The 25,827-nt window shown below is 43.7% G+C and overlaps 3 protein-coding genes and 1 non-coding gene across 8 annotated transcripts in view; 1 reads left to right on the top strand and 3 right to left on the bottom strand.

Annotated features, from left to right (window-relative positions):
- Nucleotides 1-6,661, bottom strand: part of dnajc21 (DnaJ heat shock protein family (Hsp40) member C21) — a 19,669-nt gene extending 13,008 nt beyond the window's left edge. For both annotated transcript variants that reach the window (XM_035527637.2, XM_035527638.2), the window contains exons 1-5: nt 6,311-6,661; nt 5,606-5,699; nt 3,320-3,443; nt 2,441-2,569; nt 1,265-1,569 (exon numbers count right to left, since the gene is read on the bottom strand). In XM_035527637.2, the coding sequence (XP_035383530.1) occupies nt 1,265-1,569; nt 2,441-2,569; nt 3,320-3,443; nt 5,606-5,699; nt 6,311-6,407 (749 nt within the window). In that variant the 5' untranslated portion in view covers nt 6,408-6,661. The remainder of the gene's footprint in view (nt 1-1,264; nt 1,570-2,440; nt 2,570-3,319; nt 3,444-5,605; nt 5,700-6,310) is intronic.
- A 2,603-nt stretch (nt 6,662-9,264) lies between these two features.
- LOC113584560 (uncharacterized) lies at nt 9,265-20,358 on the top strand. 4 transcript variants are annotated; one of them, XM_027021554.3, is made up of 12 exons: nt 9,265-9,485; nt 11,340-11,395; nt 11,492-11,604; nt 13,044-13,118; nt 14,246-14,392; nt 14,607-14,684; nt 14,901-15,052; nt 15,159-15,213; nt 15,741-15,818; nt 16,306-16,423; nt 16,511-19,468; nt 19,720-20,358. In XM_027021554.3, exons 1-12 carry the CDS (start codon nt 9,391-9,393, stop codon nt 19,944-19,946), a joined length of 4,152 nt encoding a protein of 1,383 aa, XP_026877355.2. In that variant the 5' UTR covers nt 9,265-9,390; the 3' UTR covers nt 19,947-20,358. The 4 variants fall into 4 exon arrangements, with proteins under 4 accessions (XP_026877355.2, XP_081576073.1, XP_081576074.1 ...); XM_081719947.1 differs by having other exon boundaries at nt 11,340-11,604; nt 19,720-20,357; XM_081719948.1 differs by lacking the exon at nt 15,741-15,818 and having other exon boundaries at nt 11,340-11,604.
- trnam-cau (transfer RNA methionine (anticodon CAU)) lies at nt 9,829-9,900 on the bottom strand. Its single transcript has one exon. It is a non-coding gene; the product is annotated as a tRNA-Met (tRNA).
- A 244-nt stretch (nt 20,359-20,602) lies between the features above and the next one.
- aurka (aurora kinase A) lies at nt 20,603-25,827 on the bottom strand. The gene is made up of 9 exons (XM_027021583.3): nt 25,474-25,827; nt 24,928-24,996; nt 24,367-24,676; nt 24,239-24,278; nt 23,832-24,023; nt 23,375-23,513; nt 22,145-22,293; nt 21,832-22,006; nt 20,603-21,265 (listed from the first exon to the last, which is right to left on the bottom strand). Exons 2-9 carry the CDS (start codon nt 24,991-24,993, stop codon nt 21,086-21,088), a joined length of 1,251 nt encoding a protein of 416 aa, XP_026877384.1. The 5' UTR covers nt 24,994-24,996; nt 25,474-25,827; the 3' UTR covers nt 20,603-21,085.

Below are 25,827 nucleotides of genomic sequence, written 5' to 3'. Positions count from 1 at the left end.
TCCAACCAGTGTTAATTCCCCTACATCTAATTCTCTGGCTTCTCCTCTCTCCTCAGACGAAATTCTTCAATTCCTGATATCCAATAATCCGACTGACTGCTGCCAAACTTATGCGACTTGATTCTTCTAGACCTTTCTGCAGCTTTTGACACAGTGAACCACAACATTCTTCCCTCTGTTCTCTCCAGGTTTGGTGTGACTGGCTCTGCTTGGAGATGGTTTCAGTCCTATCTGGAGGGACGGTCCTATCAGGTGACATGGAGAGGATCCACATCCAAACTGTGTAGACTTTCCACTGGTGTTCCACAGGGCTCAGTATTGGGCCCCCTTCTCTTCTCTTTGTATACTCGTTCTCTTGGTGATGTAATATCTTCTCATGGCTTCTCCTACCACTGCTATGCTGATGACACTCAATTATTTATTTATTTTCCACCCTCTGACATGCAGGTCTCCAGACGTATCTCGGCATGCTTGACTGACATTGCGTCATGGATGGCAGCCCACCACTTGAAGCTCAACCCCAGTAAAACTGAGCTTCTGTTCATCCCAGGTACTCCCAACCCTTACCATGACCTCACTGTTTCCTTTGAGAACTCCCTGGTATCACCATCCGAAGCTGCCTGTAGCCTGGGCGTAACTTTGGACAACCAGTTGTCGTTCTCAACTCATGTTTCTAATCTAACCCGGTCTTGCAGATTCCTCTTTTGTAACATACGAAGGATTCGGCCCTTTCTCTCACAGGAAGCTACCCAGGTGCTTGTGCAGTCTCTTGTGATCTCAAAACTACTAACTCTAGTACTTATTGTTTATTACACTGCCTGTGGTCGGTTAAGTGTTTATATGTATTTGTACTTCTAGGCATCAGCATTCATCCCTGTATTCTACAGTATTCTAGTTCATTGGTATCTTGGACTCTAACCTTCTGTACTGTAATAGGATGTGTTCTATGAGGAAATGACAAAGCACTTTTGTAAGTCGCTCTGGATAAGAGCGTCTGCTAAATGTTGTAAATGTAAACAAACACACACACACACACACACACACACACACACACCCCAAAAAAGCAGCAGACAAGCCTATTCATCAATATAGCAGCACATGCACAGCACATCTCACTGCGAGTTATACTGTGTATGACTATGTATGTGACGAATAAACCGAACTTGAACATGCAAACACTGATCAATACAGCACGCAAGAGACAGACATAAAGGGACACACAGACAGGGACAGAAGACAGACAGCCGAGGACAGACAGACTCACTTTGCCTGTTGTAGTTTCTGCTTCCTTCTCAGCTGCTCCACCTTCTTGCTCTTCTCCGCGTTCTGCTCCTCCACCAGCTTCTTGTGGGCCTGCACACGTTTGTCGCGCTTGCGTGTGAAGGCCACTAGATGGCGGACCAGCTCACTGCGCTCCCTGCGGGCCTTCTCACGGGTCTTCCTGTTCTCCTTCTCCATGGCGCGTTTCTCCCAGCGGTTGGACGCCTGCCGCGTGTCGTACTCCTCCTTCCACGCAAAGTTCTTACGTGTGCAGAAACTTTGCCAGCAGCCATAGAACACATGCACAACCTGCACCATGAAGAGACACACACACAGACACACACACAGAGACACTGAATTGCAACATCTTAGTCATACAGATGTCAGGTCATGACCTGCTGCTAGTGTACACCATTACCAGTCAGTCATGAAATTGCAGTAAAACTGCCCAATAAAACCACAGCACAGAGCAACTTTACAACCCTGCTGAAGACATATACAGTTCTGCTTGAAAGTTTATGAACCCTTTAGCATAAATTTGACCGAGTCCTAAAAGCCAAATAAAGACAATCTGACCTAAAACTTCATCAAATTTTTGCAGAAACATAGAAACTTCTAAAAGGTTCATAGCGTAACTTTCCCAGCCTGCATTTCCGGCAGAGTGGCTCGTAGGCACACCAGAGACACTGTAGAGGCACCCAGCATGGAGCGGGAACTCTGCTGGGCCCTACTGGACACCAGAACACAGTGACCAAACTAAACACATCATTGGTAAACACAGACATAAGCTACAGAGACGAGAGAGAGAGAGAGAGAGAGAGAGAGAGAGAGACTGACTATATGCTAACGACTATATGCTAACTTTAGGAAACTGCTGTCTTTTAAAAAACTTAAAAATGAACAGACAACGACGACAAATCCTTCCTTGGAAACAGGAAGTGTTGTCCACTTAACTGTGCACCAATCTAGCTAAATTAATGTTTTTTTCCTGAAGAGACAAACTGATTAAAGAAGAAAATCAGAAACTGTTACTCCAACACACCATCTAAAAAACACATCAAACAATATTCTAATGTTAGCGTAGTTCTAATGTTCAGCTGGATTCCCATTTGATTCACATCTACAGGAACATTTAAACCCTGCCCAGTGTTCCCAGTTCTGAGCTGGGATGATTCATTACCGTATCATAGTCACTCTGAGAGTCTCCAAAGGAGGGAAAGTCTTCAGAGTCCTCAACCTCCTCTTTACTGTGCTCCAGTTCTTCTCTTGCAATGGACTCAAAAAGCCGCCTGTAGACGCTGTAAAAACCCTACAGAGGACAGAGGAAGAATCTTACCTTCTCCACACAGCCAGGAGAGCAGCTAAAACACAATTAACACCTCACTTTTGTTCAAAAGAAGGGACACCAAAACTCATGGACACACTGACTGAGGGCAAAGGGCAAAACAATCATGAGCTTTTGCTGACTCCTTGTGGCCCAGAACGGTACTGCAATATTATCAAACATTCTCACTGAAACATTAATAAGCCAAGTACATTATTAATAAGTACTGTCCAATGTTATTCACTCATCAACCAGGAAATCGTTACAGTGAGTAGTATATTTACTTAAACCTTAGAAATGCCTGATAACCCCAACTTATCAAATCAGTGTCAAATTTACAGCAGTGCTATACATGAGGCAGTTCATGAAACATTAAGCAGACATTTCTGGACATAAGCACTTCTAGAGTTGGAATCAGAGTTTATTCCCAGTGTGGCAATGTTGTCTGAGACGTACCAACACTGCCAGACAGACACACAGGCTGAGACGCGCGAATGCTGCCGGGTGAACTGTAAGCGGTCAGTCAAAATACTGAATGGTTACTAAGCTATAAAACACTTTTGTTCGATGAGACAAGCACTGCATCACTCAAAATGCCACTGAAACAAAAACATAGCATTATATACTCCAGCACCAGTGATATCTACATCTATCGACTCACGCAGTGCCATTAATTAAAGACACAGAAATCTCAGTCTGTTCACGAGAAACATCCACTCACCCCCCTTCACTTACACGTTCATCATCTCCGTAACCCGAGTAGCAGCTCACAGTGAAGTACTGTAGCAGATCAATACTGTCATCTTGGTACTCGCCAGTGACACCGCCCTTCAACAACGCCTCCCGGTGGCTGTCGTACCTGGCAGGAGAATCCACATTAACATGTGCTTCACATCCAGACTGAATCTGGATTTACTCTGTCCAGATTCTGTTGACACTTTTTCACTAAAACGCATCCCCAGTGTGTCCAGAGGAGATACTACGGTACTGCCACACTTAAAAAGTGCTATAATACACAGGCCATTACAAGTATGTTACAGGGTGCTGAATGCAGGCAGAAACCCTCTACAACAGCAGTGAAACATCTGCTTACGTGAACGTGAGAAGGGCATTTCTGCTTGCGTAATGTATGGAGACACAAAAGGCACATTCTGTTTACACGTGTATTAATTATGGCCACGATCTGTGTCCAACCACCTCTGAATGTGGTCTGAGCCGTCTAATCACAACGCATCTTGGGGGTGTATACTCCTGGCACTTTAAGTGGTCAACTGAAATCTGATTGTGATGTCATCACCAAAGACGCATGTTTGCAAGGGCCAAAATGCAGCAGAGCATCGTTACTGGCCACAAAGATGACATTGTCACCTAGTGAAAAAGCCAAAGGAAGTGACGAGATTAAGAGAAAGGAAACGTGGACTGAGTACACTTTCATGACGACCTCACATGGCAGAAGATGTGGGTGCGTATCACCAAGATTCAACCTTCTAAAGGGTTGATCTAGATTACAAAGACCCCCCACCCAGACATTTAACTGACGTGCTGTCTGTCAGGCATGTAGTGCTTTGGCAGTGCTGATACCAGCTGTAAAACAGCTCAGATGTGTCACGTGGCATCAGATCAATTTGGAATAATCACATAACCATTTTCTCATCAGCTCTGTTTAACTACCAGAAAATACAATATACTGTCAAAGGTTTGTTAAGGTTATACATATTCAAATATGTTCCTGACACCTTTGTCTATGCTCTGTAACTGCTGTTCCATGTTGTTACTTGGCATGTTATACTTAATTAATAGTATAGTAACAGTAACCTGTAACAATGGTTATACAATGTAAAGTATTATATGGCCCCATTACATCACATTAGTAGATAGTTTTAAGAAAAGAGGTTAGGCTACTTGGTCTTATGTGCATATAATTGTACAGATTGATGTATGGATGGACGCATGTGAACAAGACTAAAATACCCCCTACACACACACACACACACACACACACACCTCATGGCAGGAAGAAAATACAGGAAGCAACAGTACCAGGAAGAACAAGGCCTAGGGGATCTCACACAATACGACAAAAACAAGTGATGAGCCCTTGATCGGAGTTTCGCTCTACATTTAGATTGTTTACATTTAGGATTGTGAAGAACCCCACCCATCCCAACAATAGGCTCTTCTCTCTGTTGAGGTCAGGGAAGCACTTTCGTTCCCTGAAGACCAAGACAGAGAGACTGAAGAAGAGCTTCTTCCCACAGGCCATTCAGGCCATGAATCAGGGAAACCGATAAACTGTGGGGACCACCACCACCATGTGACTGTAAATCTGTAAATTTGTAAGCTGGAATTGTACATTGTGTACATACACATATCCATATATACATTGTACATAATATTCTACATAAATACATAACATACATATATTGTACATACATTGTTAATATATTTTGTACATACATAGAATATATATATTTATCTTGCATATATATATTTTTCTCTATGCACCCCTGTTTTCTTTTCCTCAGTTTGGACAGAGCACCCTCCACCATTTCACTGCGAGTTATACTGTGTATGACTATGTATGTGATGAATAAACCAAACTTGAAACTTGTTTACAGTTTACAAATGCATTGAAAAGTCAAGATGGGTGTGTAAGCAGTGCTTAAAAAAAACACAAAAAATGAAGTGAGATCCATGAAAGAGAGAATACTATTAACAAAAAGCACTCATGTCTAAAGTTTGTCTAGTGCTTTTTTTCTATTATTGTTCTTTTGAGTGTGAGAAGAGCAACATTGCTCCGATGCTTTGGCCAAGCCTACCTCAACAGACTGCTCAGCTTTCTGGAATACTGGGATTGTGGAATTTGGGGGATTTTTTTACCTGTGGGGAAAAACTTACAAATATGGACTTCCCTGGTCAATTTTCTTACGTGGCAGAATGATTTGCCTTTGGCAACAACAGAGCAAAGCATGACGCACGACACGAGGAGTGAAGTGAGGTGTGGGAGGTGAGACGGCGTACCAGGCCCTCTCCTGCGGGTCGCTGAGGACGTCGTAAGCTGCCTGGATCAGTTTGAACTGCTCTGCTGCCTCCTCTGCGTTCTCCAGGTTCTTATCTGGAATCGGCAATTCACACAATGAAACAGAAAAGACTAAAAGACTTCCGACTACAAAGCAATGTCGACGGGCGTTCACCAAAGCCTTTTTAGAGGTTATTTAAGGCATCAGTGGTTTGGATGCCATACGCAGTGAACCTCTGAAGCATCAGCCTCCAGTACAGGACAACCTCGGAAGCATCAGCCTCCAGTACAGGACAACCTCGGAAGCATCAGCCTCCAGTACAGGACAACCTCGGAAGCATCAGCCTCCAGTACAGGACAACCTCGGAAGCATCAGCCTCCAGTACAGGACAACCTCGGAAGCATCAGCCTCCAGTACAGGACAACCTCGGAAGCATCAGCCTCCAGTACAGGACAACCTCTGAAGCATCAGCCTCCAGTACAGGACAACCTCGGAAGCATCAGCCTCCAGTACAGGACAACCTCTGATGCATCAGCCTCCAGTACAGGACAACCTCTGTGACTAAGGGTGGAAAGGCTACACGCACGAGACTGGACAGCATCTTCAGATCTAAACCAGGCTGCCTGCTGCGCGTGAGCTCGCGCTGCCACCACCTGGAGCTGCCGACATTTCCCAGCAAACGAACCGCGCGGGCAGGTCCCGTTACCTGGGTGCCATTTCAGCGCTAATCTACGATAGGCCTTCTTCAGCCCGTCGTCCGTCGCGTCCCTGGTGACACCCAGCACGTCGTAGTGGCATTTCATCCTGCTGGCCGTCCGTCCGTCCGTCACCGTTACCGTTACCGTTACCGAGGCCGACGGAGCGGCTGGGGGTTAACGCATCAGCGTCGGTACACTTAGCTAACCGACACGAAGCACTCCATGTTTCCTACTCCAACGAAACCGATGTACTAGATATAGAAAACAAAAGGCGCAATTATCAAGTTTTGTGCGATTTGAGCCGCAGACCCGCGGTGATATTCAGCAATGTGGCGAAGAGCCGGCGGCGCCTGGAAATGACGTCACAACGATGCTCTGATCGCTGATTGGCGTTTGTTTGTGACGTAGGAGCCGTGCGCGTATAACTCCATACGACGGAAACATTCAGATAAACCTTGAACTCTGACCTGACCTCACTCGACCCAGAGTTAGAAGCAGTAAAGAGGAGCGTTTGGAGACCTCAACATGAATTATAGCACATCATACACCCGCTTCATTAAATATTATAATAACGACCTCAACATGAATTATAGCACATCATACACCCGCTTCATTTAATATTATAATAACGACCTCAACATGAATTATAGCACATCATACACCCGCTTCATTTAATATTATAATAACGACCTCAACATGAATTATAGCACATCATACACCCGCTTCATTTAATATTATAATAACGACCTCAACATGAATTATAGCACATCATACACCCGCTTCATTAAATATTATAATAACGACCTCAACATGAATTATAGCACATCATACACCCGCTTCATTAAATATTATAATAACGACCTCAACATGAATTATAGCACATCATACACCCGCTTCATTTAATATTATAATAACGACCTCAACATGAATTATAGCACATCATACACCCGCTTCATTTAATATTATAATAACGACCTCAACATGAATTATAGCACATCATACACCCGCTTCATTAAATATTATAATAACGACCTCAACATGAATTATAGCACATCATACACCCGCTTCATTAAATATTATAATAACGACCTCAACATGAATTATAGCACATCATACACCCGCTTCATTTAATATTATAATAACGACCTCAACATGAATTATAGCACATCATACACCCGCTTCATTTAATATTATAATAACGACCTCAACATGAATTATAGCACATCATACACCCGCTTCATTAAATATTATAATAACGACCTCAACATGAATTATAGCACATCATACACCCGCTTCATTAAATATTATAATAACGACCTCAACATGAATTATAGCACATCATACACCCGCTTCATTTAATATTATAATAACGACCTCAACATGAATTATAGCACATCATACACCCGCTTCATTAAATATTATAATAACGACCTCAACATGAATTATAGCACATCATACACCCGCTTCATTAAATATTATAATAACGACCTCAACATGAATTATAGCACATCATACACCCGCTTCATTAAATATTATAATAACGACCTCAACATGAATTATAGCACATCATACACCCGCTTCATTAAATATTATAATAACGACCTCAACATGAATTATAGCACATCATACACCCGCTTCATTTAATATTATAATAACGACCTCAACATGAATTATAGCACATCATACACCCGCTTCATTAAATATTATAATAACGACCTCAACATGAATTATAGCACATCATACACCCGCTTCATTAAATATTATAATAACGACCTCAACATGAATTATAGCACATCATACACCCGCTTCATTAAATATTATAATAACGACCTCAACATGAATTATAGCACATCATACACCCGCTTCATTAAATATTATAATAACGACCTCAACATGAATTATAGCACATCATACACCCACTTCATTTAATATTATAATAACGACCTCAACTATAGCATGTGAACTAGTCGATCTAAATAAATCAGCTGTTACAAGCTCGACAAATAAAGCTCGGACATGATAGACTGGTTCTTGCTGGGGCTTTATTAGCCAGGTAGCTTGTTCCAAAGTGTAAAGTTTATTTGTAAAAAATAAATAAATAAATAAAATAAATAAAAAGATAATAAAGCACCAGACTGGAGAAAATGAAAGTATGAAAGTGAAGCCCTTTGTTGGCCTATGTGTCATCACCATGTCAGATGGATCTAGCAGTTATCCGGTGAAGAAACAAACTCAGACACAGTGTTGGGGTCCATTTGCAGGGAAACTTTCATCATAGAAGCCAACAGGGCCAGAGGAGAAGTGGCACAAAACAAGAGCAATGTACCATCCAAAGAGCAGAGAAAATAAAGCAAGCTTGCTATACAAAGACTGGGAGTTTTTGAAGGCGTCATATAGCGCAGTAGTGAGGCGATACGAAGCAAGTGCGTGTGATTCACAACCATCGCAAGCCCCAGAGGTAATGGCGACCTCTGGTGGCCACAGGCGTGAATAACCGCGCTTTCCCTCACGAGTATAAACGGGTATGAACGGGAGTACTGCTACAAGACGAACCGTTTCGATTTGAAACGAAATAAAGTGGTTCCTTTGAAGTGGCTGATAAATCCGTCTTTGTTGATTGCGACAGGCCAATATTTGTGATGTTGTCCGAACATTTCTAGATGGACGCTGTAATTAATTTACTATTACAAAGTAAGCTAAAAACAAAACAAAAGGAAATACTCAGTTTCAGAGAAGTCCCAGGGACTAATCCCAACAGGATTTTCTAAGGCTTGTGTTATTACATGGGCTAGACATTACATCCAGCTAGACTACCGCCCTTAAGCACTGCATCACAAGTCTCCACTGTGGAGGGTCCTGAGCTGAGCGCTGTTTTGCTCCCGGATGAGTAGGAGTGGTTTCATGAGTTTGTTGGCGTCTTCCTGAGACCTTACACACAATTCACAAATGCCTGCTATTTAACCACAGGAAGAGCGTGGTGGTCGCACATGCCACTATTCCCTCAGTACTGGCCTCTCACATTATAGCGTTTTTCCCCTTTAATTAAAATAAATATTTCCTTGATAGTGGAGCAGCATACAACAACACCATGAAATCCACGAGGGATGTGAATCTGGACGCGTACACTCTATCACTGGTGACGGCGAAAGAGGATGTACTGAACCCGCGGTCCTCCACCAACTGGTACGGGAAACATCACAGCTGGGACGTCTTCCTTTTTTTGTATTTACTATTAGGTAGCAGGTAGACGTAGAATATGGAAGGCTAAAAGAAAAAAAAAAAATTAAAGATAAGAATTTTTTATTGAATTTGGCAGAATGAAAGAAATGACAAAAAAATATCTAAACAATTTTCTCCTGAAACGCATAGACTTATGAATCTTATTCTCGACACGTTTTCATAAATCTGTGTATATCCGGATATTTGAACAGCGAATTGATCTTTAGGTTGTGTACTTAACACTTCAGAAAGTGTAGCAATTAACGTAATTTCTGAAGACGTGTGAAGCAGACAGAGAGAAAAACGTTAGCAGAGGATGGTTTCGATCCATCGACCTCTGGGTTATGGGCCCAGCACGCTTCCGCTGCGCCACTCTGCTGCGCGCTCAAGCTCCCTCATGTTATTTTATTAACTTTTTTTATTAACCAAAATACTTGGTGCACGGTAGGGCACATTGGCTAATTTATTAATGCACGTTTCTGATCAATGCTTTTGCAAGTGCCAGACAGGCTAAGATACCTAGACAGCCAAATAGATGGAGACCTTATTATTTTAACTACAGTCGCATTTTGTTTGTGTTTTACACTACTGGTGGATCTGTGTGCTGCATATCTAACCACATCTAAACCCAGTCTGGTCCCACTGAATCTCAGCACATCTTAGTCTGGGCGCTTCCTGTTATTCTGGGGCACGTTTCTGCAAAAAGCGCGTTCATAAGAGAGGATGTATAGGACGGAAACGCAATTTTAAAACAATGTCGCTGCATGTCAACAAAAACCCCCGAAAGGGGATTGCGCGCGGGGACGCTTTTCCCTTGTTTGGGCAGCGCGTGAGAAGGAGACAGGAAACGAGTTCCAAACGGGATAATTCGTCCTCGCGGCGTGTGACTGTGCTGTATCCGAAGCACGCGGGGGTGGAGGGTATGCGCGTGTGCCGAGTTGGGACGCTTGGGTTTGCTTAGATACGGTCTAGAGTCACGCGCTGACGATTGGGCGGTCTCGGGGTAATGGGCCACTGCGTACTGAGTAAACAGTGCACTTTAATTGGACTAGACCTTCCCACGGGCTTCCGGTCTTTCTGTCTGCCTTCAATGTGTGTGTGTGTGTGTGTGTGTGTGTGTGTGTGTGTGTAGGGGGTATTTTAGTCTTGTTCACATGCGTCCATCCATACATCAATCTGTACAATTATATGCACATAAGACCAAGTAGCCTAACCTCTTTTCTTAAAACTATCTACTAATGTGATGTAATGGGGCCATATAATACTTTACATTGTATAACCATTGTTACAGGTTACTGTTACTATACTATTAATTAAGTATAACATGCCAAGTAACAACATGGAACAGCAGTTACAGAGCATAGACAAAGGTGTCAGGAACATATTTGAATATGTATAACCTTAACAAACCTTTGACAGTATATTGTATTTTCTGGTAGTTAAACAGAGCTGATGAGAAAATGGTTATGTGATTATTCCAAATTGATCTGATGCCACGTGACACATCTGAGCTGTTTTACAGCTGGTATCAGCACTGCCAAAGCACTACATGCCTGACAGACAGCACGTCAGTTAAATGTCTGGGTGGGGGGTCTTTGTAATCTAGATCAACCCTTTAGAAGGTTGAATCTTGGCGTTACACAGTGGTGTTACTCAGTGCTCTGGACAGTGTTGGCTTACCTGAATTAAGGCTATCGTGTTACTATGAGTTACTCTAAAACGTTCATCTCTGAAAACCATTTTCAGAGGTTACAAGTTATGTATCTCACTTGCTGTCTATCTCTCTGTGTTAATGCTTCTTTATACCTCTGTTAACAGGGCCCTGTTTGCCTATGATGGTGTGACAAACCGACTCAGATTGTCAGATTCTGGTGGTAGGAAAATACCAAGTTTGCATATACAATGTGTGTGTGTGTGTGTGTGTGTGAGAGAGAGAGCATGCATGTGTGCTTATCTGTATTCTCTTACAGTGGGTGGTGTATTAGAGCTGGCCTCTAAACTCCACCCTAGGCGGCCTCTCTATGGACTCTGCAGGGTGGAGCAACCAGGCCCCGCCCTGTCCCACATTGTCATGATTATCTGGGTAAGTTACACCATCTATCTATCCATCCATTCTTCCATCCATCCATCTGATTTCTCATATAATGTTTTAAAGCAGGTACCATATAGAGTCTTTACAGTTCAAGCTCATTGTAACGGTGAGTGGTGAGGAGGCGGATGCATGTGTGGAGAAGAGCGAGATTTATTATTATTATTATTATTATTATTAATATTATTATTATTATTATTATTATTATTATTATTATTATTATATTGTAACGGTGAGTGGTGAGGAGGCGGATGCATGTGTGGAGAAGAGCGAGATTTATTATTATTATTATTATTATTATTATTAATATTATTATTATTATTATTATTATTATTATTATATTGTAACGGTGAGTGGTGAGGAGGCGGATGCACGTGTGGAGAAGAGCGAGATTTATTATTATTATTATTATTATTATTATTATTATTATATTGTAACGGTGAGTGGTGAGGAGGCGGATGCACGTGCGGAGAAGAGCGAGATTTATTATTATTATTATTATTATTATTATTATTATTATTATATTGTAACGGTGAGTGGTGAGGAGGCGGATGCACGTGCGGAGAAGAGCGAGATTTATTATTATTATTATTATTATTATTATTATTATTATTATATTGTAACGGTGAGTGGTGAGGAGGCGGATGCATGTGTGGAGAAGAGCGAGATTTGTTATTATTATTATTATTATTATTATTATTATTATATTGTAACGGTGAGTGGTGAGGAGGCGGATGCATGTGTGGAGAAGAGCGAGATTTGTTATTATTATTATTATTATTATTATTATTATTATTATTATATTGTAACGGTGAGTGGTGAGGAGGCGGATGCATGTGTGGAGAAGAGCGAGATTTGTTATTATTATTATTATTATTATTATTATTATATTGTAACGGTGAGTGGTGAGGAGGCGGATGCATGTGTGGAGAAGAGCGAGATTTGTTATTATTATTATTATTATGATTATTATTATTATTATTATTATTATTATTATTATTATTATTATATTGTAACGGTGAGTGGTGAGGAGGCGGATGCATGTGTGGAGAAGAGCGAGATTTGTTAAGGGCAAATCCAAAATCAGTAGTCCAGAGTCACATTACCAACACAGAGAGCACGGGGATACATGATCAACCAAAACCCACGAACGCAAACAGGGAAAACAGGCTATAACCGATACGAGGAAGAACTCTGAGACCAACACACACGAAAGCTAGGAGTACAAAACTCACATCCATTCATTCACACGCAGTAAACAGCCAACACACAGCCATCAAGACAGGGTTTAAATACCTGAACTTAACAAGACCAGAAACGAGGGAAGGAGAAAACAAAACCATGGAATGGAACAACCAGGAAACACAGAAACAAGGACGTCAGCAGGGTGGCCATTCGTGACACTCACTGGCATACTTGTGTGTGTGTGACAGGTGGGAGAAGGAGTGGATGACTATCGCAGAGCTGAATGTGCAACTCATGTACCTGCTATCAGAGCTTTCTTTAAGGTGAAACCCAACACACACCAAATGAAAGTGCTGAAATGCTCTGAGTATTAACTCTACATTCATACTACATCTTCATTCTCAGAGTATTAACACTACATTCACACTACAAGTCTTCATTTTCAGAGTATCAACACTAAATTCATGCTACGTCTTCATTCTCATAGTATTAGCACTACATTCAAACTACATGTCTTCATTCTCAGAGTATTAACACTACATTCACATTACATGTCTTCAATCTCAGGGTATTAACACTACATTCACACTGCATGTCTTCATTCTCAGTGTTTACACCCAGTCCTTAGTCTTTATTAGGCTAATGTTTGTATTTTGTACGTTTTTAAATTTTAATGTTCATATTTTTAAGTTATGTGTATCTGTCATCGGTTTGAGCACAGACCAGCGTGCTCCCATTTGTAAAAACAATAAAGTCACATACAGCCCCTATGTGAGCTAACAGGTGGTATAGTGTAGTGGGTGTCAATGCCTCTGCCCCTGTGGAGGACTGAGGCACAAACCCCATCCGGCACGTGTGCTCTACAGGCAAGACTCGTAACGCCATGTTTGCCTAACATGCTTGAAATTGTAAGTTGCTCTGGATCGAAGTGTCTGTTAAATGTTTCGATTAAATAAAATAGTACAAGCAAAGATGAACTGATCAGCTGTTGAGGATTGGGAGCAAAGGTCAGGAAGTAGAAAGGTGTGTGTCATAGCAGCTACTGGACACAGAGATGTGTCAGTGGTATGAAGAGTGAGGTTAAAAAATAAAACATGAATTCTGCTCTGGAAGTTTTCAATGCGCTATCACAGGCACAGATAGGATATGTGTTTCATCTCAGAACAAAGCTGGCTCAAACTTGATTTAAAAAAGATCAGATGTTTATGTACACACTTGAGACACATCTACCTGGAAGCAAATGGATGTGTTCACGATCAGATAGTAAACGGCAAAGATCCGTTATATCTGATGCACTAGCAGTGTGAATTAAAGCTAAAGGTTTTGTATATACATAAGTGAATAAATGTAGTATTGATACACACATTTACAGAGCCACAAAATCTGCACATCTCGCTCACATATATTTTCTCTTTCTTTCTCTCTTTTGTTCTTACTTCCTCTTTTGCAGGAAGTGCACATATTTCTTCCTGCCCGTTCCCTGGAAGAGGTTACGGAAGAGAGGATTTGTATGGTGGCCTGTAAGGTCACACGACTGATGGACAATGTTAGAGCAAGACCACCTATTTCTCGACAGGATGCCGGAGAGGAGCTTGTGGTGAGACTCCTGTGGTTAAGTACTTGAACCACAAGGGGGCGGTATGATACATTCTCAAGTAGGAACATTTTCATTGAGGCCCAGCTCAAAGAGTCAAAGTGCTATAACCCTTGTACATTTGCTTATCCTAGTAACATTAGTTTGGCATCCATAGTTAAAAAACTATTTTAAAACTATTTTAGTCATACAAACAAACCACGTCCTTCTGTTACAGGGCACTAACTACAAGAGGACCATCGCTTCAGCAGAGATCCTCCAGACCCACAGAGAGAGGTTCTGGGCACAAGCAGAGGTGAGGATACAGCCATTCCCACTGAATCCCCATTGAATTCCCATTACATATCGACTAAAACCAGATGTGTTCCGAAGTAGGTGTTGTGCTGTGTATAAATCTCTGTCTTGGACTCTCAGCTGTAATTGGAATGTCTCTGAGTCCAGTTTTCCCAAACAAACACACAGTAGCCCTCTGCTGGGATTCACACTGAAAGTGGTTGTGTGTATCTCAAAGAGAGAGGAAGAGGAGAGGAAAGAGGAAGAGCGCAGAAGGGCCGTAGAGGACAGGAGACAGAGAGAGCGAGCGAGACTGGAGCAAGAACGGAGGGAGGCAGAACGGAGGGAGAAAAGAATGAAAGAACAAGAGAAGAAGATCCAGGAGCAGAGGTCTGACACTCCTCTGATGTCTCTGATCTAATATGTGATATTCTGTAGGATTATGTGAATAGTTCAGAATCCAGATTAATTGTAGGCAGAAATATTCTGCCTTCAGGAGATTACAGGCACAGGCAGAAGCAGAGAGATACAAACGGGAGCAACTGAAATGGGTAAGAGTGTGTTAAGATCAGTTCTTACATGTGTGTGTGTGTGTGTGTGTGTGTGTGTGTGTGAGTGTGTTAAGATCAGTTCTTATATGTGTGTGTGTGTGTGTGAGTGTGTTAAGATCAGTTCTTATATGTGTGTGTGTGTGTGAGTGTGTTAAGATCAGTTCTTATATGTGTGTGTGTGTGTGAGTGTGTGTGTGTGTGTTAAGATCAGTTCTTATATGTATAAGTGGATATGTGTGTGTGTGTGTGTGTGTGTGTGTGTGTTAAGATCAGTTCTTATATGTATGTGTGTGTGTGTGAGTGTGTTAAGATCAGTTCTTATATGTATAAGTGGATATGTGTGTGTGTGTGTGTGTGTGTGTGTGTGTGTGTGTGTGTGTGTGTGTGTGTGTGTGTGTGTGTGTGTGAGTGTGTTAAGATCAGTTCTTATATGTATAAGTGGATATGTGTGTGTGTGTGTGAGTGTTAAGATCAGTTCTTATATGTATAAGTGGATATGTGTGTGTGTGTGTGTGTGTATCTGGCAGGCCCAGCAACAGAGGGAGTATGAGCAGGAAGCGATGAGAGCTCGCCATACACACTCTGAATCTGTAGAGAAAGCATCTGTGAGTTCAGCTGGGATATCTGCTTTAGCAGCCATACTAACCAAACCCTGCAGGAGTTTCACCTGTGTGGTATAATGCAGTCCAAATTTAAGACTGTATTCAGTGCGCTGGAATTTGTAATTCCATGACAAATGTGTTAACGATCCAACTACGAAAGAGTGATTCATCTCAGAATTTAGACTTTCACTCTTCACTGCTCTGTGAAGACTCTGAGAGTAAGATATTTATAGTGGAGCAATCCACCCACCTCATCCTACACCTCATCCTCTACCTCATCTTCTACCTCATTCTCTACCTCATCCTCTGGAAATTTTACCCTGCATCCTCACACAGGCCAGCCCGCAGCACGGGCAAGTGACCATGATTTGAAGGTCTTCCCGTTTCAGATGCCATCAGGACCAAATGCTGTTTTATGCGGTCTTGATTGTGAGGCTGGAGAAACTGAACACGAGCAATGGTGTGGTGTAATACTCCTTTTGGCCTGCAGGAGGCAGCAGCACTGGCGTCTCAGCGTAGAAGCAACCCCAGAGAGTTCTTCAGACAACTGTCGCAGTCCTCAGCTGCTGCAGCCAACCCCAAATCTCCCCCCGTCAGCCCACTCACAGGTGAGAAGACCAGAGAGGAGAAAGAGAAATTAAGAGGTATAAAATTAATGCAAACCGTAAGCAATTCTTCTTTTTTACTCTTTACAGCCAGGGGTTCCTACAGGAAGTCCCACAGTAGTCTGACAGATGCCTTCCTTTTCAACATGTCAGCCTCTGCCACCACCACCTCCCCTTGCCGTCAAAAAGTGGTTTCTCCCTTCTTCCCGTCAGCTCCACCCCCCTGGAGTCATACAGTGGTCCTTCCCAACATGCCAACTGAATTATCTCCTTCACCATCAGTAGATTCCCCTGTCTTAACTCCGTTTACCTCTCTCCAAAGTCCAACAAGAAGATCTCCCACCCTTCGAGCACCTCCACCCCCCTGCAGTCAGACAGTGGTATCTGCCAATATCCAGATTCCTAAGGGTGACTCTCATCTCCGTCAGTCGTCATCATCAGCCGTCCATCAACAGCCAGAGAGATCTACAGCTGCTCCCACCTTAGACGTATCTCCATCTCCTACCTCCATTCATACACAACTCTCTTTAACAGCAGTAGTGGAAAGCCTAACCTTTTACCCACCCTTACCCCAGCCTACTGCATATTTCGAAATGGACATTCACTGCTCGGACCAATCAGAGCATGAAATACTGCCACGTCCACACCCCCCTACTGCCCCACATGTCCCTCTGAGCCCTGGTCACCATCCAGGTCCACCTCCGCCCATTCCCCAACCTGACAGACAGACATCCAGACCTCAAGCCCACATTAATATCAGGCCGCTTTCCTCAATCTCACCTTCATGGAGCCTGTCTACAGTGTCTCCCACGTCCACAGATGGCCACACCTCCAAAGATGGACAAACCTCCACAGATGGCTGCAGCTCCAAAGATGGACAAACCTCCAAAGATGGCTGCAGCTCCAAAGATGGACAAACCTCCACAGTAGGCCACACCTCCACCGATGGCCACACCTGCCTGCCCACGATGCCCTGTGCTCCACCTGTCCCCCAGGCTCCTTTGCGGCCCCTCCCAGCACTGTCGGCACCCTGCCAGACCCTGAGAGACCTGGAGCCAGTGAGAGAGCTCAGTGCTCAGGTCTCCATCATATCCACCCTAGAGGAAGATGAGGTAGGAGAGAGAGAGGAGGAGGATGGGGAGGATGAAGTGACAAGTGAAGAGGAGGCAGAGGGAGGAGTGAGAGAGGGGAAGGATGGAGGGATAACAGAAGAGATAGAGACAGAAAGGAGAGAAAATGAAGTGGAGGAGGTCAAGAGCAAGGAGGTGGGAGAGAGAGATGAAAGGGGTGGAGAGAGAGATGAGGAAGAAAGATGGAGAAAAGAGGGAGTCCTGGACCCATGGGTCACTGCTCAGACCTCTGTTACATCTGCTTTAGAGGAAGAGGAGGATGCTGAAGATAAGAGGAAAGAGGAAGCAACAGATGAGAAAAGAGGAGAGGAAAATGAAGCGGACAAGCAGAGGGATGAAGAGGCGGTAGAGAGAGAGCGAAAGATGGATAATAAAGTGGAGGAGGTTGAGCGCAAGGAGGTAGGAGAGAGGGATGAAGGCACAGGCGAGGAAGTAGAAAAAGGAGAAGTAAAAGAAGAAAAAAGACAGGAAGCAACAGAAAAGACGAACAGAGAGGTGGGAGAGTATGATCAGCATGGGCCAGGTAGCAAGAGTGAGACAGAAACAGAAGGAGATTTAGACACACAGGTAGGGGAAAGGGAGGACATGGGCAAGAACATGAAAAGCGGTGATCAAGAGAGGATCCGGAGAGAGGAGGACGGGCCTGACAAATGGCCTTCAAAGAAGGGAAAGCAGGACGAAGGCAGGCTAGGAGGTGTGTGCAGGGAGTCTGAGCTGGGAGGGGAGGTGATGGGGCGGAAGAAGAGCAAGAGTGAGGCTGCTGGAATGGGGAAAATGAGCGTCGAGATGAAGAAAGCCAAGCTCAGTGAGCAAAAGAGCGAGACGGGTGTGGATGAAGACAGACAGGCAGAGGAAGGGGAAGAGGCGGACGACGGGATGGGAGACCACCGTGGGAGGGGCAGGGAAGAACAGAAGAGGCGCAGAAACATGGAGAGAGAAGCAGAAAGCCATGGAATGTCAGAACCAGAACTCAACGGAGACGAGAACAGAGCAGAGCCAGATATTAAGCAGGAGGTTCTGACCACACAGCAACAGAGGGACGGAGCAAAGCCCAGTGAGTATAGTGGTGATGACCGACTGGAACAGAGTGAATCTGGACAGCAGGATGGCCAGCTTAGACCACCTGGAGGGGAAGACTGGATGAGGAACGTGTCAGAAGAGAGAAAGGAGACTGAAGAAGTTTGGGCTTTGGAGGCAGAGCTGTGCAGAGTCTGTCCTGGCACGATTTTGCAGTCATACACCAGTCCTGACAGTCTTCCAGATATCCAAGCATCACCTGACACTGGCTCAGACACATCCGATGCTCTGTCTTGTCAAGGATGTGGAATTTGGACTTGTGATTCTAATGACCAATCCACCCCATCTGGAGGTTGTAATGAAAATGCAAAAACATCAAACATGGATTACGATTCAACTCATTTAAGTCCAGATTTCCACAATACTTTACCTACCAAAGAGGTAGAGTCCGAGCTATCCATTTCACGTCACCCAGAACAGTCCCTGCCTGGAGACTTTACAGAAAACATGGCTGAAGCTATTTTGGAAACTTCCATCGATCCATCAATTGCTATCTCAGACAAGGAAAAATATCCAGTATGTTCCTCAAATAGTAGCCTAGATACTGCAGACACCATCACTCCTATGGGCTTAGGTGTACCTGCAGGGGATGAAACCCAGGAGACAGCGTCTGAAACAGACCAGATAATGGACTACCTCAAAAAGGAGAGAGAAGAAATAGAGGTGGAAGAACGTGAATGGGCAGAGGATGAGAGTGACTCAAAGGAGCTCGAATGCGAACCAGCGGAGTGGTATACTGCTGAGCTCAAACCTCACCCCTCTTGTGCATCTGAGAACAGGAATGGAACATCACCAGAAGAGGAGGACCTTGAAGCTGTCAATCACATTCCAGAAAACACAGGTGACTTTAATCACTGTGACTTATGCATGCACTTAAAATGATGACTGAACAGTAACAATAATATTCTAGACTCCGAAAGTTGACCTGGTTGCACAGGTAAAGCAAAGTGACTAATACCAAAGTCAAGGCTCCAATTCCCACAGAGCACATATATATGTTAACTGATAAATATGTGATACAAAGGCTCTAGGCTTGATTCCTAGTGGTGTTTGTTGGAAACTTATTTACAAGTTGTTTTTTTTACATTTCAGATCGTGTAATAACCACTGCTTCAGCACAGCACACGCCCAGGCCAGAGCTGGACCAAGCTGAAGAGGCAAGTGACTTGGAAACCTTTACAGCACCAAACAATGAGATGTCCAGTAATGAGGAAGGGCAGGAACATACAGGGGTGGGAACCCCTGACAGCATAGAAGAAGCCACAGTACATGCATCACTTCTGTCAGCCAGTGATATGAACGTTAATGTGACAGACTGACTATCAGAGATGCAGCCAATGATGATTCAGTGGTTCACACCAATCAATGAGGCTAGAGATGAGAATGGAATACAATTATCAGGGCCCAAGCATTAAATTTGAGTAAACCTATAACATAGGTGATACTATACTACTGCTAAGAGCCTCCATTGTTTAACATGTGGTAGACAGACATATTCTCACCACCTTCTATTGTAATGGTAACACTTAAAAATGTATGAGCTTATCAGTATTATTCAGTGCACTCACACCGAACATAAGACACACACAATGAATGTGGACATGAGACATACAACCCAATAAAAATAAATAAAAAACTTTCACCAACATGCAAAGGACCTACTTTCCAGTATGTTAACCCACTACGTTACAAGCACAGTTGGATCTAGCTTTGCAGCTACAGGGGAGCAGGGTTGCCATCTTTTCAAGTCACACCTAATTCATCTTCCACCTGTAACAGTGTTTGGCATAAATTTGCTAGGGGGAGGTGAAGCAGAAGCATGACAAACTAACCAATATGGACCAGTATTGCTTGGTTTGGGACCAATGCACAGGTAGATAGTGTTTCACACAGTACACAAAACCAGCCCTTTCTAAAAGATCAATTACATCCCCATTACACACAGAAATGACTTAGCCAAAACATCTACAGCAAAAAGTGGACATTAGCATTCTTTTATTCACCAAGATCCTATTAAGTGTGAGTTCAATGAACTAAAGCCCAGAAACACAAAACCCAAACAGTTGTGGTAAAAGCACCTGTCTCAAATGGACACATTTTGCACTCATCCAGGGAAAGAACACCGAGTACTTATCAAAATGCTAAAACTGGCAACAGTCAAGATGCATCATTGTTTCCGCAAACAATTTCAGCGACATATAAAAATCCATTTATTGTTTCAAGTAATAACAGGTAGATCATCTCATAATTCTGAACAGATAAATATTTACAGGAGATAGATAAGACAGGAAAGTGGCACAAGAGTCAAGATGACAAAACACACGTGGTCCTGCCCAGTGTCTGGTTAGAAGGAAGTCTTGCTCAGGGTTCCTGTTGCTTCTCTTCCAAACATCAATAATCCACAGGGTTTCAACTTCATCCACCAGTCACCATCCCAACCAGCAAAACGAGCTCCTCTTCACTGTCCAACCTTGGCGGCTGGTGTAAACGTGGTAGGCGTCTTGATGGAGTTCTCCACGACCCAAGGGTGCATCAGGACTCCGTGGATGGGGAGCCGGTGCATGGGGTTGTGTTTCAGCAGTCTGCCGATCAGGTCACGGCTTCCCTCGCTCACGTGGGCAGGGTAGGTGAACTCCACCTGCGCCAGGGTGAACAGACAGCTCAAACATTTTCCAAGCCAGCACAAAGCACTGGTCATCTCAACACTGAATGAAGCAGACACCAGCTGGAAGGGGAGGGGGGGTAAGCGTTATATGCATGTAACAGTCCTGAAGGCCTTTGGTGCCATTTTTGCCCAGTACAATGTTTTGGTCAAGCTTTTTTAAAAAAAAAAACAAAAAAAACCACCATTTAGTAGCATTTTCCCCAAATATACAAATATGAAAGGAAAAGCATGGTTTAATCTTCCGTTTAGGAGAGGGGCAGGACCAGCAGTCCGACCGCAATGAGAGATGTGGGAGTTGGCACAGCAAGACATGGAGATGACCTCTCAGATGCAATGCACTCAATTCAGTTCAGATAAAGCTTGAAACTGTTTACAAGAAGTGATGGGGTCTGTGTATTCACTGAGGATGGGCAGAGGAAGGGCATACACAGCAGGCAATCAGATCTGCTCATGTTCAAAGATCACAAAGGACCATCTACCCCTGCCACCCATGGACCTTTTACCACAAACCACCCCGTCTACCCCTGCCACACACGTACCCTAGAGATCTTGCGGTAAGTTTCTTCGTGGTTCTTCGTTTCGAAGGGAGGACGCCCAACCAGAAACTCATAGCAGAGTACCCCAAGACTCCAGAGATCAACCTTCTCATCATGGGTCTTGCCCTCAATCATCTCTGGGGGAAGGTAGTCCAGGGTACCACACAAAGTCGATCGCCTGTCAGTAAAACCAGCCGAAAAATCATTTAGGCATGCATGTATATGAAGCATTTTGCACAGCTGACGAAGGGCCTCTGTACAAACGCATCCTGTTTCTAGGGAAACCTTGTGCACCAATACTGAATAAGAGCCATACCGGGAGGAAGGCGTGTGGACAGACCACCCAAAGTCAGCGATCTTCAGCTCTCCGTTGGACCCCAGTAACAGGTTCTCTGGTTTAATGTCTCTGTGGATCACCTTCTTCGAGTGGCAGTAGTAGAGGGCATCAGCCAACTCCATGATATACTGCAAACAAGCCACCGCAAACCATCCGTCAGGAAAAACACAAACTCATCACCATTAGCCGGCTGCATCAGGCTTTGAAAAAGACAAAACAAAACAGGGACATTCTATTCTGGCTTTACATTAGACTAACTGCATAACAGACCAGGGTACCATACAGAACTGCACAAGGTAATCTTAACATTCATGTTCAGAAGCTTCTGTGACCGTCTGAGGCTGTGAGCCACAGCATTCACACACTGGTGATACTCGGTCAGGCCTCTAGTGCAGCCCCACAGTTCCTAGTGACTTTGGGATCTTTTTGCCTTCGATTCCTGTCAAACGCCATTCTCAGAGCTTCACTGGCCGCCAGATTAATTGCTCCCGACATGAGTTTACTGCAGTTTGTCATGGCCACAAGAATATATTGTACAGCATTTAGCTGATGCTTTTATCCAAAGCGACTTACAATTATGACTGACATGAGCAATGTTGGGGTTAAGGGCCTTGTTTAGGGGCCCAACAGTGGCAACAACTCAGCAGTGGACAAGTACCTTAACCACTGAGCTACCACTGTTTGTTAAGCAAATCTTTTTGTAACAAACTTAATAAAATGAAATGTAAATTACATAAATACTACTACACTCAAACATACTTTATAAACACTCTGCGACCATCAATGTTCACTTGTTTCAGACAAATTTTAAAAGTTTCACAAGCAACATTTATTTTGACTAGGAATAAACTTCCCAAAGACAATATAAATGGGTATTTTATAGTGGTGAAACTTTTAAGCAAGCTTTTAAGCCCTACCTCACTAGCAGATGTAAACCAACTTCATTGCTGTCTGGCTTGCATATATTGAATCACCAACACTCAACATCTTGTGATATTACAGATCACCTTCACAAAGTCTTAACGACAAAGGGAAAATCACAGCACGCGTGTTACTGAACTAGCCACTGCTTAACCAAAAGCACCTTTACACCTAACAGAAAACCAGCTTCTTCAGACCCCCAGTTCCTGGTACCTAGGCAACCAAGCACACCCTTAGTTTAACTGGTTTTTGTAACAGGCCAAGCAACGAAATGACGAGCGAGCTCACCGTGGCACTGCGCTGGTCATCAAACTTCCCACAGCGCTGGAGCTCCCCGTACAGCTCGCCCCTTGGAGCGAACTCCAGGATGAGGTAAACGCGTGCAGAGTCGTGGAAGTAGCCATACAAACGCAGGATGTTGGGGTGCCTGATGTGGGAGGTCAAAGGGCATGAGGGGGCGTGGACAGGCAGGCATACCAAGATCGTCAAATAACTACTGGCTTTAGCCGTCACAGTTGTGGTCAGAGGAACTTTAGCTCTGTCACATTTTCTAACAAGCTATAGTTTGTGCCAGAGACTGTGTGATCTCCCTTTAACCTGCAATATACAGCTCAATTTAAACAAGTCCAAGAAAACAAACATTAAATTAAAATGTTAAAGTTCCACACATTGACCATAGAACCATAAAATACATCATCTTCACCACACAAGCTGAGCAGTAAAGGTGACTATGCAGACAGCTCACCTGAGATGAGACTGGATCTCCACCTCTCTCCTCAGCTGGTGTTCCACACCAGCTTTCTCCAGCTGCTTTTTAAACAGCACCTTCAGAGCCAGGATGAACTTGGTCTGGCGCTCCCGGGCCAGGTACACACTCCCAAACTTCCCTTTCCCCAGCGCTCGGCCAATATCAAAGTTGTCCAAGCTCCAGGGTTTTCTGAGGCACAGTCAAGGTAAACAAAGGGTAAAGGGGTAAAAATAATTGGACAATGCACATTCGATCAAGCAGTGGAGCTGTGGTGCTCTCTCGCCTTCGATGTGCGCACCAGCAATTGGCAGAAGCATGGTCTGAGGCCTTTCAAGGACCTGTCATGTCTAATATTTTTCTCCCTTCTTGTGGTTTTAAGAGAACACGCTGTTTAAAGTACTTACTTTTCAGCACTGGATGTGTTGGTTCTAATAGGTGATTTCTCTAAAAGAAAAAAAAAAAACACGGATTAACAAGTTACAAAATGTAAAGAGAAGTACACACTATGCATGCATGTCAGACATGTGCTTACGGTCAGGTCTCTCCTGTTTCCTGGGTTCAACAGTTCTCACAGGCTCAGACACATCACCAGCTTTAGGCTGGCACGGTGGTTGTGACTTGGGCGGAGCCTGGGACAGAGGCGGAGTCTGAGCAGGGTTGACGTTCTGATCTGCAACATTTTTCACCGCAGAGCCACAAACTGCGGGCTTCGGTTGACTCCGTGGTCTCTGGACACGCTGTGGCCCCTGTGACACGCTTAGAACATGCGTGTGATTTGGCACTGGTGCAGTCTTAGGGCAACTGTGTGAGACTGGAACCCTTTTTGGTCCATCGATTACCCCCTGGTGGAGGTGGGAGAGAGACCTGTCTTTACAACCTTAAAATACATGCTTTGAGGAGATAAACAGATGGCTTGATTGAGTTGTCTGAGATCAATCATCTTGTGACAGACTAATGGAGAAATCCTAAACATTAGGAAAGGCCTTGGTCTTTATAACATCTGAATAAAGGAAAGTACTAACACAGCAGGTAAGTGTCTGCGTAGTATGACGTTTTGTAACGACGTGATTAGAAGACAGAAATGTTAGTTTACCTTTTCACTGTCGGGCTTTGGAACAATCCGGTCTTTTGCTGATCTGATTCTAGCAGCAGGGTCCATACCCTAAACGCAGACATAATACGACGAGTATGAGGAAAGCGGCAAAACGCTCAGCCAGCCATCTACGTTTTTCCATTTTCAATTTAGCTAACCGAGGCTATCGCTGCTGACATAACTAGGTTAGCAAGCTAAAGCCCAGCGCAACTGCTCCGGTTAGCTAAACTTGCTAAAAGAGCAGACGCCTAGTTAGTTAGCCAGCTACTACACTACGTTAACGTTACATCCAGGCAAGATTAACCTTAAACATTTTAACTTTAGTTAAATTCGCAACTACTTAACTAGTTAGCCACTAGCTCGCTGGGTAATGTAGGTTAGCTAACGGTAGCTAGGAAGGCAGCTAGGTAAGATAAACTAGCTAGCCAACCTAGTTAACTAACGATGGCTAGCTAACGCTAGATAATACTTTTAGAAGGTCACCGTAAGCATGCTTTTAATATATTGCTCAATTTTGAAAATAACTTCAAGTTACCGAGCACTCACAATGTTATCGCGCTGGCTTCACCAATAACGGAAAAGCGTCGAAGACTCGAGAAAGATTGAAAAATAACTTCTAGCTAGCAAGCTAGCTACTAGCTGTGTTAGACCACCAGTCGCTCAGTCGTAGGTATAAGACCTAAAAACTTAAAACCTATATGTTTTACTAAAAGCTGACATTTATAAACCGCTAGTTCGCTTAGCACCCAACTGATGCGTTACCAGGGACTACGCTCGTGCATGTGGCGTGTTTAGTTTCAAATGTGCCCCTTTTAAAAGCGGTGATCCTTCCACCGTGTCTGATTGGTCGGACGATGCCCTGTACTTGTCTCCTATAGGCTGTCCGGGATCTGTCGTGTT

Source organism: Electrophorus electricus, chromosome 8 (genome assembly GCF_041902795.1).
Source record: "Electrophorus electricus isolate QZ-2024a chromosome 8, ASM4190279v1, whole genome shotgun sequence".
NCBI lineage: Eukaryota > Metazoa > Chordata > Actinopteri > Gymnotiformes > Gymnotidae > Electrophorus > Electrophorus electricus.
The sequence above is the reverse complement of the archived record's forward strand: the minus strand, read 5'-3'. Positions and strand labels throughout refer to the sequence as shown.

Coding starts and splice junctions, on each gene's coding strand:
- LOC113584560 (XM_081719947.1), top strand. CDS start 9,391: ATGAAATCCACGAGGGATGTGAATCTGGACGCGTACACTCTATCACTG. Junction 14,685..14,900: donor GGTTCTGGGCACAAGCAGAG/GTGAGGATACAG, acceptor TGTATCTCAAAG/AGAGAGGAAGAGGAGAGGAA. Junction 19,469..19,719: donor TCACATTCCAGAAAACACAG/GTGACTTTAATC, acceptor TTTACATTTCAG/ATCGTGTAATAACCACTGCT.
- aurka (XM_027021583.3), bottom strand. CDS start 24,993: ATGGACCCTGCTGCTAGAATCAGATCAGCAAAAGACCGGATTGTTCCA. Junction 22,007..22,144: donor GTCCACACGCCTTCCTCCCG/GTATGGCTCTTA, acceptor TTTTACTGACAG/GCGATCGACTTTGTGTGGTA. Junction 21,266..21,831: donor CTTACCGCAAGATCTCTAGG/GTACGTGTGTGG, acceptor ACCCTGGCGCAG/GTGGAGTTCACCTACCCTGC.